This window comes from Mercurialis annua, linkage group LG6 (assembly GCF_937616625.2).
Source record: "Mercurialis annua linkage group LG6, ddMerAnnu1.2, whole genome shotgun sequence".
In the NCBI taxonomy this organism is placed as follows: Eukaryota; Viridiplantae; Streptophyta; class Magnoliopsida; order Malpighiales; family Euphorbiaceae; genus Mercurialis; species Mercurialis annua.
In genome coordinates, this window is record NC_065575.1 from 39,977,550 (window position 1) to 39,994,111 (window position 16,562).

Below are 16,562 nucleotides of genomic sequence, written 5' to 3' on the forward strand. Positions count from 1 at the left end.
CAGAAAAGAAGGGTCGAGAGAGCTTACAACAAACGGGTAAAACGAAAAGCTTTTGTCGTGGGCGATATAGTGTGGAAAGCAGTCTTGCCTATCGGCCACAAAGACACTCGGCTTGGAAAATGGAGCCCGAACTGGGAAGGCCCCTTTATTGTGGTCAACAAGTTAGAAGGCGGTGCTTACTTGCTGGCAAACATTGATGGAGAGGAACACGAAAGGGCGATCAACGGCCAATTCCTGAAAAAATACGTCCCTAGCTGTTGGGAGGGCATAGACCGTCGGTTATTTGGAGCCACCGAAAAATAATAATATCGGTTATAAACTTCCGCCGAACATCCCGGAGTGAGAAAATTCATGGGGTGTTCGGCCACACTATGTAAACACCGATCATATGGTAGTACCATTTGTGTTTCGGTGTTTCACATCCGTTGAGTTTTTTCGACGGGTTCTCCGTTTTTCTCAACATACTGTAATCGTTTTTAATAAATAACATTATTTATGGTCGGACCAATTACGGACCGATAATATGAGAATAATCAGACGTTGAAGTAACGCAAGTAAAAATTACGGCTCTCTGGCCGGATAAACGTTGATTATTCGTAAAAATCAAACAAGATACGGCCACCTGACCGATCAAATGGTACTAAAATTCGGAGCCATTACAAGAGCTAAAAATTGTTCTGAACTTGTAAAAATTTAAAAATGGCGGAAACAAGCGCCCAGCTCGCTACGAACTTGATTAAACTCGGTCATCGCCGTATCATACTTCGGCTTCATCTTTGAAAGATCCCCCTTGAGCAGACTCCGACGCTTCTTCACCTCTATCCCCTCAGCCATCTCCTTGTCCATCGAAACCTCGAGATCACCGATGTTTTGTTGTTCAGAACGCAATTCATGCTGCATCAGAGCGATTTTCTCTTCCAGCTCCTTAACACGTGATCGGCGGTCCTGAAGGGTGGTGACAGCAGCTTTGACACTGGTCTTCAAGGAGTCCAGCTTTTCCTTTGACTCGAGCTCCTGCCGAACCAGTTTGTCGTGCTCGGACTGAATCGAGACCGACTCGTTATACATCCTCTGAAAAGCCTCCAGGGAAGCCGAGAGCCTCGCTACAGCAGAGCAAGCTTCAGTAGTTAAAATTTTGGCAGGGGCCTCAGCCAGAATTTTTGTCGCCTTCCTCAACTTCTCAACGTTCTCGGGAGATTTGAAAAGCTGGATGCCTTCGTTCTTCATATGAGCCATCACGCTGAGGTGACCTTCCCAGTTCGGGACTTGAACGATCATCTCAGCCACCGGCTCGGTTTCAGGAACAGGAAGAGGCTCTTCGTTGTCACTGTCCGAATCCAGGAAGGCTGCCGCCTTGGCCGCCACATCAGTGATGCGGGGTGGAGAGACTGGAATCTGCCAAGTTCGCCCACAATAAAAGATTAGCTGCTAGGCGATATGTTCTGAAGTACAGAATGCAAAGGACTTACCTTAGAAGTAGGAGATTGAGTTTTGTCAGCACCAAAATTGAGGAATTCGGAGGCCAGGGGCGACAATAAAGCAGGTGTCTCCATTCTTCTAAATATCTCCGAAACGTTGGGGGTCTGAGAGCTGGTCGCCCTTGAACTTTGATTAACCCCTTCGGCGTCTTGGGAATCGCCCACATTCTGTTGATCGCCGTCAGTGTGGGTATCTCCTTTTGATGAAGACTGGCAGCTTTGAGACGGCACAGGAGATGGATTAAACATGGCCGAACCTTGCGGCTCGGTAGGCTTTTTACCGGACTTCTTCGAAGACTCGGTTCTTCCCTTCTTGGCCTTCGGCTCTTTTGCAGAAGTCTTGGCCGATCGTTTCTTTTTGCCTTTCTTGGCCGCAGGGTTCTCTTCCTCGTCGTCTTGTTCCCAGTTGTCCTCTTTTTCGAAATGAGGAACGCCAACTGAAAGAAAACCAAAGTCAGGATATAAACGAAAGCAGTGAACTATAATGACGAATGATCGCCCATACCTGGGATTCTCTGGTAACCGATGCGCACCAGTTCATTTATAGCCTCTTCATCAGGTGGACATCGGATGCCAGTATAAGTTACACCCAGATCAGTTAGATCTACCTTAGCTTTTTTAGACTTCCTTTTCTTAGGTTTTTTAATTGGGGCGATGGTAGTCATATTACACCTAGGGACGAGTGGGGACTTATACTTAAACTTCGGCCGAACTTTTTCTAAGAAGAGTTGATAGGGTAGGTGTTTATATTTTTCCTCCCAAATTTTATCCCATTTTGTGTAGAAATTTTGCCGAGCTATTCTCCTATGATTTTGCATTTTTAGATTCATGCCTGGGCGATCTAGAGGGTCAAATTTGAATTTATAAAAACGTTCAAAACGAGCAATTTCATAGTGATAGCCAATAATACCTGTGAAAGTTTGGCGTTTCGGAGCCTGCAAAAGAAATAAATCGGCATGAGTAGGTTTTCTGTTTAACGGAGGTAAATCAAAATTATGAAGAGAGAGAATTTCTTTAGGCGACAGGTCGAAAGAATTTTGGACGATGGAAGTCCACCAGTTGGTGAATTCCGGAGTACAGGAAGGGGAGATGATAGGGCGAGACAGTTCGGACAGGGGAGGAATGTAAGCTTTATTGAGGCGAATGATGTATTGGAGTTCGGGGTAGTTGTCTATAGAGGCTCGATGGGTCCCGCGATTATTGAAGGCGATCAATAAAGGACAGGGAAGGCCTTGGCAAAATCCAAATTGGCGAGAAACGAAGTTCGGACAGTACGGCTCGACCCCACTCCGATCATAATCAAGCCCAGCTATTAAGTTTCGGCATTTAAGGGCGATGCCCCAATATGGACCGCCAAGTTTCAGCCTTGGATCGGCTTGTGCTGCGTCTTCCAGATCTTCTATATCCCAGCCGGCGAGCAACCAAGATGGTGGATAAGTAAGCTGAAGAGCAGGGCACATCAGCTCAGGCGACCTTACAGCATGGTTGTTAAAGACTTGTAAAACATCGAGTACATGAGGAAGACGGGTCCCGGCCGATATCAGTTGAAAGCCACATAATTCGGCCTTGATAGGTGGGCCGACTTCAAATAGCTCGGGAAAGTATAGTGCGAGCCACAATTGAACAATCCAAAGCGGGCCTCCTGGACATTTGAAAGTTCTTGGATCCTTCAGGGGTGCTATATCGCCCAGAGATCGATATAGATGTGCCAGGATGAATTCACCCAAGTTACACTTTCGTCCATCGGCAAGCGCTGTTGCTAGGAGGAAACAGTCTTCGGTTACCCTGAAGGATGAGGTGCACAGAATGTACTTAGCGATGAAAAAAGCCAGGAAGGCGATATGTTCATTGCGGTCAGGCTTGTAAGGCTCCTCGCCCATGAAAAGCTTCACAAAGGCACCATAACTCTTTTGCGCCTTAGATAGGTTAAATTGAGGAGTATCGGCGCGAAGGTTGGGATTGATGCGTTCGCCATTTAGAGGAACGTTGAGCATAAGAGCTAAGTCGAGCAGGGTGACAGTCATGGGTCCAGATTTGAAACAGAAACAGTTAACGGCGCTTGACCAGAATAGAGAGGCCCCCATGATGTAGTGTTTTGCTATCGGCCTGCTTGCTTTACATAGTTCGATTAGATCATGGATGCCAGTGTCGATCCAGGATTGGCAAAAGTGTGGTGAAAGTCTTACTGCCCATTCAGAGAAGCCAGCATGTTCGATCGGCCAATTTCGGAATGTAGTGCCGACCCAAACCGACGATTGATGAGGTAGGGAGAATCTGGGAGGAGCAGCATCATGGAAGGGAGAGGCTAGGTCGCATAAATGACTCGGAGAAGTGACAATGGGACCGACGCATATTTGGCCGTAGCCCGCATCAGTAATTACCTTGAATTCTGTGTTCGGCGCGTTGGTTCGGACTTCGTCGATCTTTGCAGACACTTGTTCGGCGAGGTTGTTAAGAGCAGCCATGATTCCTGAAATAAATCGCTCACATCAGGCAGATAAACATGAAAAGAGATCGCTTAAGGTAGGCGAGGAAATAGGGGCGAGCACTTACCAGGAGAGTTGTTTTGAAGATACTTGAAGTTGCTGAGGAGAGAGAAAACTTAGCAAAATATCAGGAAGTAGGTGAAATGAAAAAATGAAATGTTGTTTTTGTTTAAAGGAGGAAATCAAAAGGAGCCGAAAGGTCATGGAGTAAGGACGTGGCATCGTAGGGAACAGCTGGAGATGACGTGGCCAAAGGGGGGTACCGAAAGGTTTATAAATGCGCACCCCTTTAAATCTGTTTTCGGGTTATTTGGGCCTCAGTAGTGGGCTTGGAAGCGCTGAGAAGGGAGAACAAGCCCAAAAGATAAACATTTCAGACTTGTTGGGGGCATTGTTTACACCGGCCCAAATAATTACCGGATCGAACTTCATGTGGGCTTATCAGGGATTAAGGCCCAACGGAAAGCTTGTTTATTATTGCTTTTTTCTATTTTATTAGGAGTTTGTAGCTCAATAGGAGTAATTTACTTTCAGAGTCTTAGTCCTAGTTAAGTTAGGAGTCTTAGTTATAAGGAGCTATAAATAGCTCAGAGCTTTATTATTTTTGTATCAACAAATCAATCAATCAAAAACCAAGCCCAGTGCTTTTTATCCCGCAATCTCCGGATTGTTTTAATTTAGGAGTAGTTTTCGGTATTAATCTCGCCTGAGTCCGTGACTCCCAGATTATTATCTTTTAGATCACGTGGTTAAGTGTCTTTAACCAAACAAGCCCTGTGAATATCTGCATAGGTTCGTTAAAGTATCAAACCTCAAACCGATCCCGATTATAAATTCAAAGATTCGAGTCCGGAATATTTCCAGGCGAACACTAGATAAATTTTATTCATATAAAATTATTTATATTCTAATTAATATTTATATTCTAATTAATATATATGTTATTTTTAATCAATAAAAATTCAACACAGTTTGTATCTTACCTGTAATTTTCTAACAAAACAACAGAAAAGGTCCCATTTTCCAGCGTGTCATCTCCACAAAAATCGAAAACCAACCAAGAAACACAAATCATTCCGCCATGACTCTCACCGCCATCTCCACCTTCCTCCTCCTCCTCTCTTTCACCGCCGTATCTCTCGCCGAAATCACCGACACATCCGACGCTCAATCAGCCTACGAAGCCCTCGCCGGATACGGTTTCCCTATCGGTATCCTCCCTAAAGGAGTAGTCTCTTACGAACTTGACAGAACCACAGGCAGCTTCCGCGCCAATTTTAACGGTTCTTGTAGTTTTGCTCTAGAAGGTTCATATCAGCTGAAATACAAGTCAACAATCACCGGTTACGTAAGCGATAGAAAGCTAACACAGCTCCGTGGAGTCAGCGTGAAGGTGTTGTTTCTATGGCTGAATATCGTGGAGGTCTCTAGAAGTGGCGATAATCTTTATTTCTCCGTCGGGATTACGTCGGCGAGTTTTCCGCTTGATAATTTCTATGTGTGTCCTCAGTGTGGATGTGGATTGGATTGCGATAATGTTGGTAAATTAAGCAAGATTAGGAGGAGCAATCCTTTTGTTTCTTCAATTTAGGTATTTTTATTAATTTTATTTATTTGTGTATTACATAAGTTTGTTTGAATACTATGTTTTTCTAGTGTTAATGCAGTATGGTAATTGGCATTATTTTGTTAATTATTTGATTAGGTGTGAGTTGATTTGAGATTCTTTTCTTTTGATTTGATTCCATTTATGTGATAGTGGATAAGAATTGTGTTGTTAGGTATGAATTTTGGCCTCTTTGTTGTGTTAATTTTGAAAATGTGATGTGTTGGCCATGAAGGAGATTATAGTAAGGGTTTGCTGAATTAGATAATTGACATGGAGAGGGGTTCTATAGGTAGTGAGTTTTTGATATTGAGCTAAGGCGATGATTCCGATGAATGAATGTCAAATACAAAATAGGTGAACACTAATTGATAGTTGAGTTAGGAAATGAACTGGCTTAAAGAGACTCCGAGATTGATTGCCTTTGTCCTCGGAAGGGACTAGTTAGGATTAGGATCTTTTGGAATGGAGGAGTTAGCCTTAGGACGGGAAATGCATATATTCTAGTTACAACACTTGAGGCAGTAATTGTAGCTGCAATTATGCTTCAAACCGTCTTTGTTACTTCTGCTATCTGTTTTGGTACATTTTGATTTTGGTGTAGTATACGATGAAGTTATAGAGGTAGCGAATTTGCTCTAGCTACATAAGCACCATACTGTGGGCAGATCTAGTTCCGGTGTCTTTGAAAGTGAGGTGGAGGGCTGCAGTCATGTCCATTCTAACTAACCGGAAACATATTTATAAACCTTGCACTAATTGAATTCGTATTATCTCTAATAAAAGGCGCTAAACTAGTGACCCCTTCAATTCCTTGCAGAGTAGCAAATCAATGGTATGATGTTCACATGCTTAGTTTACAAGTGGTCTTAAGGTTTGATAAGCTAGAGTACAGTTGAGGAGCATGAACTAATACTTGTGCAATAAGAGCTCATAGTAAGATTCCCGCTTTTAGTTTAACAAAATTCATAGTCAATAAAATTTATTCATATGTCAACTAATTGTGGATTTTTAGGCAACTGTGCTGGTAGATCTACTATCTCCTTCTCTAGAATGTTATTTGCTGACTTGTGATTTGATATGTATAACAGTATAAATGATCGACCAGCATTTTTTTTCACTGAAAGTTGCATACTATGTTATCACTGTCATTGCAGTAGACAAATAATAGAGATTTAGTTATCAAGTTGATGCTTGATATTCACTCTGGGAGAGAATTAGTGCTCCTTTGTTAGCATTTATCAGCTTTTTTGCACTAGCCGAATGCCACTTTAACATGCTTTTATTAGAGCTCAAAGGCTAAATTAATATACTTATTACTTTATATAGGTTTTTAATAGCTAAAATTAATGAATGCGGTTGAAGTATTAGTCTGGAATTCCTACACATTTTTTGTGCTTTGCTGAATGCAAAAAAAAATCCTAAGGATGCTTCGTATTTGAAGAAAGTTTCGCAAATTCCGGTTTAGGTGGAGTGACTGATTTCACTCGGCAAGATCATTGGTATGGCAAGCTTTTGTCATTGCTGCTAAGTGCTAGGTTAAGTTTATTGCCGAAAATGGGTGTTACAGAATGACCGGAAATAATACAATTACTAGCGTCAGTCCCGTGCGTTGCACGATTTTTATTTAATTAATTTTTTAATTGTTATCAAAATTTATTATATCAATTTATTTTTTTAGTTATTAAATTATAAATTAAAGGCCAAATTTGCAAAAAATATCAAAGTTTTGCTATTTATGTCAAATTTTTAAAATTTAAATGCACACAAAATCACCAACTTTCGTGTATTTTTGGTACCTAACATAATTTTTTAATTTTGACAAAAAAGTACATGAATTTTTAAAATTTTGCGATTAAAGACACCGACACTGTTTTTAGATTAAAACGCCGTTTTGGATATAAAATAACACTACTTTTCAAAGAAAAACACTCGTGGTTTTAATTACAAAAAAATGAAAAGTTATGTTAAATATGCCAAAATTAAAAGATTATGTCAAGTACCAAAAACATGCGACAATTTATGATTTTTGGTGCATTAAAACCAACTTTTAAAAATCAACAAACATAATCCGTTTTTGCATATTATGTTTATGTTATAGCCATTTTTGAACCGGTTTGTTTTTTTTTATTAAACCTTTTATTATAACACATCCCGTAAAAGTTGTGTATATGGCTGCCATGTTGGCAAGAAATTTTTTTTATTTGAATTTGGCTATAAAAGGACAACAATTTGTCAAAGCGGATTATTTGTCGATTTTGAAAGATTTGACATAACTGATAAAAATCGCAAATGCTTGGTATTTTTAGAGGGTTTTTCCTAAATTAAAACTAAAAAAATACTAATATACTATATAATTAATCATTAATGTTATTTTCATATTTTTAAATTGTTACCAAATTCAAACAAATATTGTTAAAATAAAAAAATCATAAAATCTTTCTTAAAATTTTAATTTATAAATAAAATTACCAAAATAATTAATATAACATTAAAAATATTACATATTTAAGAAGTTTCAACAGTAAGAAATCTGAGTAGAAGTACCATGAAATAGACACGATTCGTTACCCTGTATAATAAAATTATCTAAAAGGCAACTAAAAGATCATTTATACAATTTCTAAAGACAGGGTAATGAGGTTCAAATCCCTTTATATATGCATTGTAAATTTTACTATATAACCCTTTTCACGAGTAAAAAAATCCTTTGAAAAAAATAAACATCAATATTAGGTATCAAAAACGTATTATAGCACCGACGTAGTTTAAAGAATGTAAGTATATTACTTCTTTAAACTTTTTTAAGGGTGATAGGTATTTAATATAAATAAAAATGCTATAAAAATAAAGACATGTGAGAAAATTAAATACAATAAAGCACAATTCAAATAAGATATGTATATATCAGTAGGTTTAAATGTAAATTTTTTAAAATAATAATTTATCAAAATTAGTTAGACATTAATATTATATGTAAAATTGAAACAAATAAAACATTCACATTTATTGCTAAAAAAGGTATTACCAAACTAAATTTTTAAAAATATTTTTTAAAAATAATAATTTAATTAAAAAAAACTGGTATATTTGAAATTTATTTGTAATTATAATTGAATAAAATTAATCAACCAAAAAACTAAGATTATAAAATAAATTATCAATTATTTTTGAATTTTTATCAAATCATTTGATATAATAAAAATTATAATTACGTTTCTTTTCATAATTTTAGGTTGAAACAGAAAGTTAGCAAATCAATAAATTAATGTAGTTTTAAATTACAATTGTAATTATACTTATATATTTATTAAATCAAATTAAGTATTCAACCAACTAATGAAACATACTAATAATTAATCAAGTGTTTTTCATATTAAGTTAGCAAATAAATTTAACATTAACAACTAATTACTTTCATATTAAGGTAGCAAATAAAAAAAATTAGACAACAAAAAGACAATTATCATTTCTCTGATCGTAAATGAGACAGTGCAAAGTAAAGATGAGTATAAAAGAACTACATCGTTCACATATACATAAATTCAAAGAAACAAATAGAAATATACAAATAATCATTATCGTCGGTATTTTGCTCTCAATACATTTAGATAAATATAAGTAAAAAAATTATCCTTTTCCCTTGCACTCATTTAATTTAACTTTAAGACATTGCTCTTTGATTAGAAGATTTAGATCTACTTGAAGAGTGAAGTGCAATTGATTCTTTGTACTTGTTTCTCACATATTTTCTATAAATAAAAAAAATGGTAGAGTAAAAATACTTACAACCAGCCTATTTATATTAATTTAGTGAAGGAAATGATTAGGCATAGCTGTTACGATAATTTTAGCATATGAATTAATTTTATCGATGTAATACAAATAAATGAGAAAGTTACTTTTTTAGTCTCAAATTATAAATTACTATTATTGACTCAATTAATGCAATCTTGTCAAAAAATAAAAAGGCATAAAGTCTTATTTCTTTAGATTGAAATTTATAAAAAAAAGTTAGCAAAATAAATACTATAATGTTAAAAAATTAATTTAAAGAATAATACATAATCTTATTTAATCTTAAAATAATATAAATATATTTTTGATATTTTATACTAAAAAAACACATATAAATATTCATTTATTCAACAGATTAACTTTTTTTTTTGTAAAACGGAATCTCATTCAATTTTTTGTTACGGTGAATAATATAATAATTTTACTTACCTATGTTTCATCTATCTCACGATCAAGTAATATCAAATTGGTCAATACTGCAATCAAACACAACATACAGCACTAAAGAATTAAAATTATAAAGATATATATAAAAGTTCACTGAAATAAAAATGATAACCATCAAAATACCTCTTTTGCTTCATCAAATATTAAATCCATCAATACCCTTTAAATTTGATCACAATACAAAATCTACACGACAAAATCAAAATCAAAATCAAACTCAAACTTAAAATCAAACTCATATATAATTGATCATTTTTTTTATAGTGATTAAGAGAAAAAATAGAAATACTTACCTCGAAAGAATTCAGTATTGAGAAAGAATAAAAATGTGAGAATGGTTGTGAGAATGTGAAGTATCATAAAGCAAATAAAATTAGATTAACAAACCAATTAAATCTTACCTTCATTCGGAATCTATTTTTTCTTGATGAGTGCATCTTTATTATGAATAAATCTTCACAATACTTGCATAAAAATATAATCAATCATGAGAAAATATTTCATCAATAGATACAAAAAAAACAACTAAAAAACCACAACAGAATGAAAAAAAAAGAAAAATTTAACTTATCTAAAAAGTTAGTAAAAAAATGTAAAAATATGAATATATATATATATATATATATATATATATATATATATATATATAATGGTAAATTATAGGTTAATCAAAAGTTTTTTATTATTAAAGGATTTTAGACACTTTTTAGGGTTTAATACTATCTTTTTAAAGCAATCGATTTAGTGGTTACCAAAAAAACATAACTACCCCATTTTTTTAGTATTTAAATAAGGTAATTTAATTTACAGCCAATATAACTTGCAAAATAGAAAAGCCTCACTTGACAACGTATTTTATAGGTTAAAAGTGTTTAATGATAATATGAAATTATTGGTATATTTAATGTATTTTGTATTTACTTTTCATAATATAAATTGCCAAAATTAGTAACAGCTCTATAGTTAATAGCTTTCATTATCTCTGATTTCATGGCTAAAAATTACCGTTATCATTGATTTCATATGTCAAAGTTTTGAAAATTATTAAATGTAGATAAAGGCCAATTATTGCATAGATTAATTAGTTGATGTGGAAGTGCCACTTGGCATTTAAAAGAAAGAAAAAATATTTAAAAATACATGTGGAAATGACACATGTCAATCATTTGGAAAAAACGTCCTGCTTTATATATATATATATAGTAGATAGATTCATGCATGACATAATGGAGCCAAAACGCTGAGTCGGTTAGTTAGTGAAGAGTCTATGGAAATATATGTCATGTTGAGTTGTATCTTACCTTAAATAAATGATGATACTATATATTCCTTATAAGCATCAATTATGGATTCTAACATTGGGATTTTTCTCTTTACATCATTCCTTATTCCTTATGTGTAGTCATTCTCCTTTTTTGGCTCTACGTATCAAGACTTGCTTGGCTGAAACATGGAAAGATTTCGTTTTCATTCCATAGATACAAATAGGGGTGTGCATTCGGTATTACAGTGCGGTTCAGAAAATCTTTCGGTTTTTTAAGAAATCAAAAACCGAACCGAAATTTGAGGAAAAATTCAGTTTAATTCGGTTTGGTTTTACAAAAATAGAAAATTAATATTTTTTTCAAAGACATTTACTTATAAAAAAATTAAAATTGAATAAAAAAGTTAAAATTACTATATTTAAAAATCAAATTGAAGTCATATTGTAATGTTTCATACATTTTAGATATTAAAAAGTAAACTAGTATTTATTTTAGAAATAATAGTATTATTTTTTTTAATAATAAATTTATATATTTCGGTTTTTCGGTTTTTTTAAATTTAAAATCGAACCGAACCGAAATGTATAAAAAATCTGAATTTTAAAATTAAACCGGCATTTTCGGTTTGTTTTTTTGGTTCGGTTTTTATTGCGGTTCGGTTGTTGCACACCCCCTAGATACAAATGTCACTTTCTTACCAATGCTAGCCTCTTTAATGGTCTCTGATTCAGCATTGCAAGCAATAGCATTTCAATCATATTACTAAATGTCAAATAATAGTATTGTTCCACTTTGTTTCGTACTTTGAATTTTGAAATTGTCTTTTACACTATGAATATGCTCACTTTAGTTTATTTGACACCGGAGAGATTTTTAGGTAGACTCAGTTTATCACGTTAACTGTGTACCAGCCTATCATATTATGACATATCATTAAAATAGTGGCACTATCATAATTTTGTTTATTAATTTTTTACATTTTTAAATAATAATATTACAATATTGTCATTATTTTAATGACGTATCATAATATGATAGGTTTAGTCGATAGATGACGTGGTGGACTGAGGCTATCTAAGAATTTTTGCACCGATTCTATCTTATAACTACATAAGGCAAGTATCGGGTTTTTGACGGATCTGTGCCTACGGGCTTTTAAAAATTACATTTTGGTGCCTGTATGGGAATTAATCCCAAATTAGTGCCTGGCCCCACGTCATCCTACGCCTTACGAACATGTCGACAAGCTTTTTAATTAAAGTCTCAAGCATTGATGAAATTGGAAGCCCCCTAATGTTCCTTAGGGTCGCATTGACCGACTCGGCATAATTTGTTGTCATCACGTTGTGGCGCTGTCCTCGATGGTCGTGGGCCCTTGACCATTTTTCTTTCGGTCGATGCTCGTCGGTTAACCATGCATAACCTTCTGGGCTTTTTATCCTCATGACTTCCATATATCTTTTGTATTTTTTCTTCTGATATGCCCGACCTACACATTATTTGACATCAATGTAAATGCACATTAAAATATTATCAAACAACAATCTTATGTTCGAAAAAATACCTGCTTTCTCCATCAATTTTTTCAACGACTTGTCCCTAAAGTGAGTATTGAAATTACTGGCCAAGTGCCTTATGCAGAATTTGTGCGGAACATCAGCCCATTCAGGACGCCTCAGAACTGCTAAAATGCCAGCATGGCGATCAGAAATAATGGAAACCTTCCGTCCAAGAATGACCTGTTCCCGTAAATGCCCGAGAAAATATTCGTAACTTTCAGTACTTTCTGATTCCACAATTGCAAACGCTATTGGCATTATATGGCTGTTTCCATCTATCGCTGACGCTATCAACATCGTCATCTTGTATCTCCCATACAAATGGGTCCCATCGACAAACAGAACAGGTTTGCAGAATTGAAATCCAGCAACCATCGGAAAAAAAGTCCAAAACATTCTAACAAACGTTCTAATATTCGGCTGAAGCATCCCGTTAATGTAAACATCATCGCCTACGCCAAATAATATAGAAAGTTTTAGAGTTAGAATATAAAATGTTTAATTCACCGTTAAACATGATTACATACCTTCCGCATGCCAGAATGAGCCCGGATTTACGTGAACCATATTATGCATTATGTCATTGATACATCCGAAGGATTCATGCCAGTCCCCGTAAACAGAAGCAATTGCCTTCTCCTTTGCATACCACATTCTTTTATATGGAGGTCTCACTCTATGTTCATCCCAAATGCCAGCAATAAGGGTATTAACGCGTATGTCACGCTGCTCCATCACTTCCCTCCGCACGTATTTCGCAATTTCTCGTGCCCCAAAATTTCTATGATTAGCATTTGGCACCAGCTCATTGCACGTATGCGGCCCGATATATTTTGTGCATGTCCACGTATGAGTTGCTTGAAGCAGAGTTGCACGCAGCCACCATTTGCAAATAGGATTATACCTACATGCAAACACAACAGTATAGTTGGTTGTCCGGCGACTTTTGTGCTCCCTCCCATTCTCAACAGAATAAGCAGTAGCGCATGCCTGAACAGAAGCACGATTTGGGAAGATCATCCCAACTTGGAACTCCATCCCAGGATTCCACATAAGGTTCTCATCAGATTCTGGTGCCACATCAAAATCATCCAAATTGACATGGTTAAAACCTTCTGGGAGTTGCGATTGGTACACTGTGTCTTCTCCAGAATCATGATCATTGCAATCCTCTTGCTCTTCTGCCTCTTCCTCGCAACCAAAAAAATCCTCTTCATCATCTTCATCTTCATCACTCCCTATCTCCGACCCACTCGATTCACTCAGAACCAACTGATCCACAGAGACATCGTGACAAACGACAGCACGATACTCGACGTAAAATTCTAAAGTATCAAGCCCTCGGTACCGCATCGTCTCTCTCAAAATTCCAAAAATATGCTCGTTGTTTTCCACTGAGTACAACGAGTAGGAGACAATACGACCACTTTCAATTTTTGGAAGCCGAAAGTAGATTTTTGTAATCTCCACTTCCGAGTCCGTAGCTACTGCCCTTATACAAATATTTCTCAATTCTTCAAAATTCATCCTATCAATAATTGGCATATCCGCCCGACGGCCGCCCTGGTATTCTACTCCAGCCGGAGAGCTTACCATACGACCATCGCACCATATCACAAACGATAGGTTTAAGGTCGCCATTGCTACAAATTTTATCAAAATAAATATACATACAACTTATTTTAGCATTTTTTCAAATTCATTAAATAAAGTTTAATTTTTTCAGCAATATTTTTTTTGTCATTTTTTCACAATTTATACTATTTTTTTAAAAAACTTAATATTTAACTAAATTACAATTTCTCAATAAACTAGAATAACACCTACATTTTTGCTAACAGTCACTAATTGAAAAATATAACATATTAATAATTTATACTAACACTTCGTATTTTTAACAGGTACACATACTTAATAAATAATTAAATACCTAACATTTAAGTTATATTAATCTATTTTTTTCTAATTTAATATAAAAATAAAAAATGAAAAGTAAATTTACCTCTTGTAGTCCTCCTCCAATAGTGCTAAAATAATAAAATTCGCCCCAAAAATAAAAATAAAATCCGCTCCAAAACCGCTCCAAATCCGCTCTAAAACCGCTTGAGAGATAATAATTGAGAGAGTTTAAGTGTGAGGAAAATGAGGGCGCTGAGCCCCCATTTTATAGAATGCAATCCGCGATTTAATATCGCGGATTGCATTCAAATTTTGACCGTTGGAAGCTGTGCTTCCAACGGTCAACAGATTCCCTGCCAGTGGCAGGGAATCTGTAAATGCCATCCGCGATATTAAATCGCGGATGGCATTTAAGTAAGGTTAATCTTTTGATTAACCTTACTTAATATCATCCGCGATTTAATATCGCGGATGACCACGTCATCCGCAATATTAAATCGCGGATGACGTGGGGCCAGGCACTAATTTGGGATTAATTCCCATACAGGCACCAAAATGTAATTTTTGAAAGCCCGTAGGCACAGATCCGTCAAAAACCCGCAAGTATCATCTAGTTGTTGCGGGCTTCTTTTAAAGAAAATTCAACATATTTGTTAACTCTGGCTTTATATGCTAAATTCCAACAATCATAAAATTCCATACTGATATTTTTTCTTCTTTTTGTTTCTGTTCTAATTTTCTAGATGATTAGCAATCCCTACTTTTGAAAAGAAAACACCTATTTCAATAAAAGTTGATTATTATTATTTTCAAAGAAAAGTTGATTATTATTATTTTCAAAGAAAAGTTGATAATTAATCACAATTTAACAGAGACTAGTTTGTTAAATCAACATATTTGCTCCCTTGTCCTCTTTCTTAGTCTGAAAGACTTGTTAATCAACATTTTCCCTTATTTTTCATCTTCCTTAATCAGAAGGGTATAATAATATAGCTAAGGCCAAATGATTAAAAAGGACCAAACTTTTTATAAAAATTTTAATCCAAACTTTTTATGAAAGTTTCATAAAAGTCCACCTGAAATATATAATTTTGTTTCAATTATGTCAAACTATGCGATTTTGTTTATGTGACGTTGATGTGTTCATCGCCACGTAGGCGCCACATCAATAAAATCTTCGTAATTGGACATTATTGAACCGAAAACTTGCGTTTTCGGACAAATTTGATAAAATTGAAAGATTTAAATTTTTGTGGAATTTTCATAAAAGGCTTGGCTTTTTTTAGCCACTTGGCTTATAGTTAAGGCTGTTGTACTTTGTGAAATTTGGCATCAGCAGTCTTTATCAAATTGCTATAGAACTCTTAAATTGTAAAGAAATTGCCACATTAAATTGGCCTAATGGGAGAATGCTGCACTCATTATAATTTTCCCCAACTGCTATGAGTTAAAAATAATTTGGAGCAATGAAACATTAGGATTGGCTTGACATGAATAAGTTTGGCATTAATCTTCACATGGCTCCAACAAATTGCCTAATACTATTCAAAAAGACCAAATTGTGTACAGTTCTTAATTTTGCAAATAACCAGTCAATACAGAACGCCTCGAAAGTAGCCTTAATTCATGTATTTGAATGAATGATTCAATCTTTCTCCAACCCCACAAGTTGCTCATGTCATGTCCTTATCAAACTTATTCTGCCTCTTAAATTTGTATGCTTTGATTACCCTTAATTTAATTAAAAATCTGCTTCTTAAATTTGTATGTGTTGATAATAATTGATGTAGTTATCAAATTAATTTGAAAATTTGTCAAACTAACTTTGATATTAAATATATTAATTTATATAATTATATTTATTTTATTATGATAACAATAATACTACACAGAATATGAATATATATATATATTTTTAAGTTACAATTGAATTTATAATTTATTAGCAGTTATATATATTTTTTTAAGTTACAATAGAAATTATAATTTATTAACGGTTATATATATTCTAAAGTTACAATTGA

The 16,562-nt window shown here is 34.9% G+C and overlaps 2 protein-coding genes across 2 annotated transcripts; one reads left to right on the forward strand and one right to left on the reverse strand.

Moving 5' to 3' along the window:
- The first annotated feature begins 4,949 nt into the window (after positions 1-4,949).
- LOC126685683 (uncharacterized) lies at positions 4,950-6,690 on the forward strand. The gene is made up of 2 exons (XM_050379607.2): positions 4,950-5,555; positions 6,391-6,690. Exon 1 carries the CDS (start codon positions 5,046-5,048, stop codon positions 5,553-5,555), a length of 510 nt encoding a protein of 169 aa, XP_050235564.1. The 5' UTR covers positions 4,950-5,045; the 3' UTR covers positions 6,391-6,690.
- Positions 6,691-12,267: 5,577 nt separating this feature from the next.
- LOC126687875 (uncharacterized) lies at positions 12,268-14,972 on the reverse strand. The gene is made up of 4 exons (XM_050382429.2): positions 14,642-14,972; positions 13,167-14,282; positions 12,645-13,091; positions 12,268-12,569 (listed from the first exon to the last, which is right to left on the reverse strand). Exons 2-4 carry the CDS (start codon positions 14,278-14,280, stop codon positions 12,268-12,270), a joined length of 1,863 nt encoding a protein of 620 aa, XP_050238386.1. The 5' UTR covers positions 14,281-14,282; positions 14,642-14,972.
- Between the last annotated feature and the right edge of the window lie 1,590 nt (positions 14,973-16,562).

Bases quoted from the DNA above. Each gene is read 5' to 3' on its own strand.
- LOC126685683 (XM_050379607.2), top strand. From the start codon at position 5,046: ATGACTCTCACCGCCATCTCCACCTTCCTCCTCCTCCTCTCTTTCACC.
- LOC126687875 (XM_050382429.2), bottom strand. From the start codon at position 14,280: ATGGCGACCTTAAACCTATCGTTTGTGATATGGTGCGATGGTCGTATG. The intron at 13,092-13,166 runs GTATGTAATCAT...TATTTGGCGTAG, and splicing joins CTCATTCTGGCATGCGGAAG to GCGATGATGTTTACATTAAC. The intron at 12,570-12,644 runs GTATTTTTTCGA...AATAATGTGTAG, and splicing joins AAAATTGATGGAGAAAGCAG to GTCGGGCATATCAGAAGAAA.